Source organism: Salvia hispanica, chromosome 4 (assembly GCF_029641045.1).
Source record: "Salvia hispanica isolate PSC_SH4W2 chromosome 4, Shi_PSC_v1, whole genome shotgun sequence".
In the NCBI taxonomy this organism is placed as follows: Eukaryota; Viridiplantae; Streptophyta; class Magnoliopsida; order Lamiales; family Lamiaceae; genus Salvia; species Salvia hispanica.
In genome coordinates, this window is record NC_142695.1 from 25,924,364 (window position 1) to 25,927,224 (window position 2,861).

The window sequence follows — 2,861 nt, forward strand, 5'->3', positions numbered from 1 at the left end:
TCATTATAGTGTTTCGAAAATATCAACTTAATGCTTTGAGAAGTCAACACAATGCTTTAAGAATGTTAACTCATTGCTTATATTGACATTGTACATGTATTATATTAACATATTTTATATACTACGTTGACATTTCTGCTTGTACAAAAAAATTAAAAAATTTCGAAATATTTTTCAAATTTTGACGTCGGAACATATGCATGTATGATATCGTTGGAATCCTTATGAAATTATCTTTAATTAAATATATTTTATATGAATTTAAAGTTTTGGAATTTCATTTTAAAAGTTAGTTAACTAAACCGGTGGTTAATTGATATTAATATCCCTATTGATATTTTTTGGAATTAAATCCTATGGTCTTATTGACGTTTTTTGTTGATCTTATTGACGTTTATGGATTAATGATTTAAGCCCTTAATTTGAATATCTAATAACTATTATTTAACTATAATTAACAATTAAATTATTAGTTAGCAATATAACACTTTTCCATAAAAAAATATCGCCAAATTATTTAAGCACTAATTTCAGTTTCCAAATAAAAAAAAACATTCTCTCTTCTCAGGAAAATCAATGAATCGCAACTGTTCAAATTTGCACACTAAAATCACGCAAACCATATATTCAGAAAATCGAAATCCGATTTTTTTTTCCCAAATCCCTACTAATTATCATCGATAATTTCAAAGCGTCAAAAATCTAAAACCGAGGCTGAAATTGAAGGCGGCGCGGCGGCGGAAGGAGAAGCGGCATTCAAAACCCTACCGATCTCAAAGCACACAAACGCATCAACACACGCGTAGCGCACCTGCGTCGGCGTGAGCCACTGGTTGTCCCAGCGGCTCATCGTGACGTGCTTCGGCTTATCCACCTCCTTCTCCAGCACCAGCGCCGCCAGGCTCTTCACGCCGGTGTTTTTCAGATCTCGCCGCCCGTACCTGTCCGCTGCCAGCCCCCTCAGATCCACCGCGTTGGTGTTGAATCCGAACTCGTAGTCCTCCTCCAGCTTCTCCAGATCCGCCTCGATTCCGATCCCGACGAACGTGTGGTTAGGGTTTGCGAGGAAATCGACGAGCGGCGACGGCACGGAGGGGCTGTGGATGAGCTGGAAGATGAGGCAGCGGAGGCCGACGCAGAGCTGGAGCGTGGCGGCGGGGTTGGCGACGTGGCGGTTGAAGGACGGGCGCCACTCGACGTCGAGGCCGACGATGAGGTGCTGCTGGCCGTCGCGATCGATCTCGGAGATCCACTGTGAGGCGATGGTCGGATCGGCGGTGACGGTGGTGAAGACGGAGTCGCCGAAGAAGATGACGTCGTAGGTGTTGTGCGAGTCGTAGGGGAGCTCGTGGTCGACGATGGTGATCGAAGGCGGCGTCGTGGTGATCGAAGGCTCCATCTCCGATTTGTGTGTGGAAATTGGTAAAGTGAGAGAGCGTGGATTTTTGGGAGACTGATAACAACTTGAGAAGAAAAGGGAACTTGATTGCCGTCGGAGGGAAAATCTCTTTGCCACGCGCACTGATCATTGGCGCGTGCATATCAATCGGACTTTAACTATGATTAATTTAATTTCACATAGCTAATTGGGGTTTTGCATATATTTTAATGAGTCGGTAAAACAAGAGAAAAAGAAAATTTAGTTGAAATAATATAAGTGGAGGATACGATTCATAAATAATAAATAATAAAAATAAAAGAAAATGAAATATTCATTAATGAATTGGATAGACCACAAAAGAAATTAGTCTTTTTCTACATGATAGAGTGAATAATATTATCTTGGTGGTTGAAAAACTCGAAACTCAATAAATATAACAACAATTTGTAAAAATTAGTATTACTAAAATGTAATCTCTCTATTCCATTAGAAATAAAATATTTTTCTTTTTAGTTTGTCCTATTAAAAATGAAATATTTTCTAAAATGAAAACATTTCTATCTCTACTTTTTCATCTATTTTACTTTACTCTCTTTTTATTAAATCACAAAAGAACACTATATATTTAATACTCCTTCCGTTCCAATAGTAATAGAGTCATTTTTCCATTTTAGTACGTTCCATAATAATAGAGTTATTTCCTTTTTTAGTAAAAGTCAACACATTTTTCCACACCTACTTTACTCTCTCTTGCTTTTTATCTCTCTACCTTTTTCATTTTCCACTTTATTCTCCCTTTACTTAACTCACCTAACACAATTTTTCTTAATCTACGTGCTGGAAAGAAACATCTCCATTACCATGGAACGTAAGGAAGGGAGTAGAACGAGGGAGTATGTATTTTGGTTTACGTATTAACCTATCTTATGAATTTTCATTAGTGAATTGTACGACATTAGAATACATGTAAATGAAAATGTAAAGTACTCTATAATTATTGTTATTGTTAAAATGTCTAAATTTTGTATCCCATTAAATTGGTGAAAATCTCATCTAACCTTTCTTTTATAAGGCCTTTTAAGAGGGTGAGTGATCAATTTCTTATATGATATCCGAGCAAGTCCAAGTTGATGATAGATTTCTCTTCGTCTCTTATCTACATCACGAGTAGAAGACCGATTATCATTCCAACCCACATCAATGATAGTTTTATATCTCTTGCCTTGCATATACATGATGGAAGTCTGATGTGTCATTTTTGGTCCACACGTGTGAGGGCGTGTTAAATGTCTAAATCTTGTCCACATTGATGAAAATTCCATCTAATCTATATAAGTGTGGATAACTACCTTTACGAGACCTACTTGGTGAAGATCTCATCTAATCTAGATAAATATGTAGACCTCCCTTATGACTCTTTTTATTTTTAAGGAAATGGGGTAAGTGACTCTTTTCTAATAGTTATACTTTCCTGGGTTTT

At 37.0% G+C, this 2,861-nt stretch overlaps 1 protein-coding gene across 1 annotated transcript; it reads right to left on the minus strand.

Moving 5' to 3' along the window:
- Positions 1–577: 577 nt before the first annotated feature.
- Positions 578–1,529, minus strand: LOC125193652 (3'-5' exonuclease-like). Its single transcript, XM_048091491.2, has one exon. It carries the CDS (start codon positions 1,397–1,399, stop codon positions 695–697), a length of 705 nt encoding a protein of 234 aa, XP_047947448.2. The 5' UTR covers positions 1,400–1,529; the 3' UTR covers positions 578–694.
- Between the last annotated feature and the right edge of the window lie 1,332 nt (positions 1,530–2,861).

What these genes read in the sequence shown, in the direction of transcription:
- LOC125193652 (XM_048091491.2), bottom strand. Translation starts at nt 1,399, where the DNA reads ATGGAGCCTTCGATCACCACGACGCCGCCTTCGATCACCATCGTCGAC.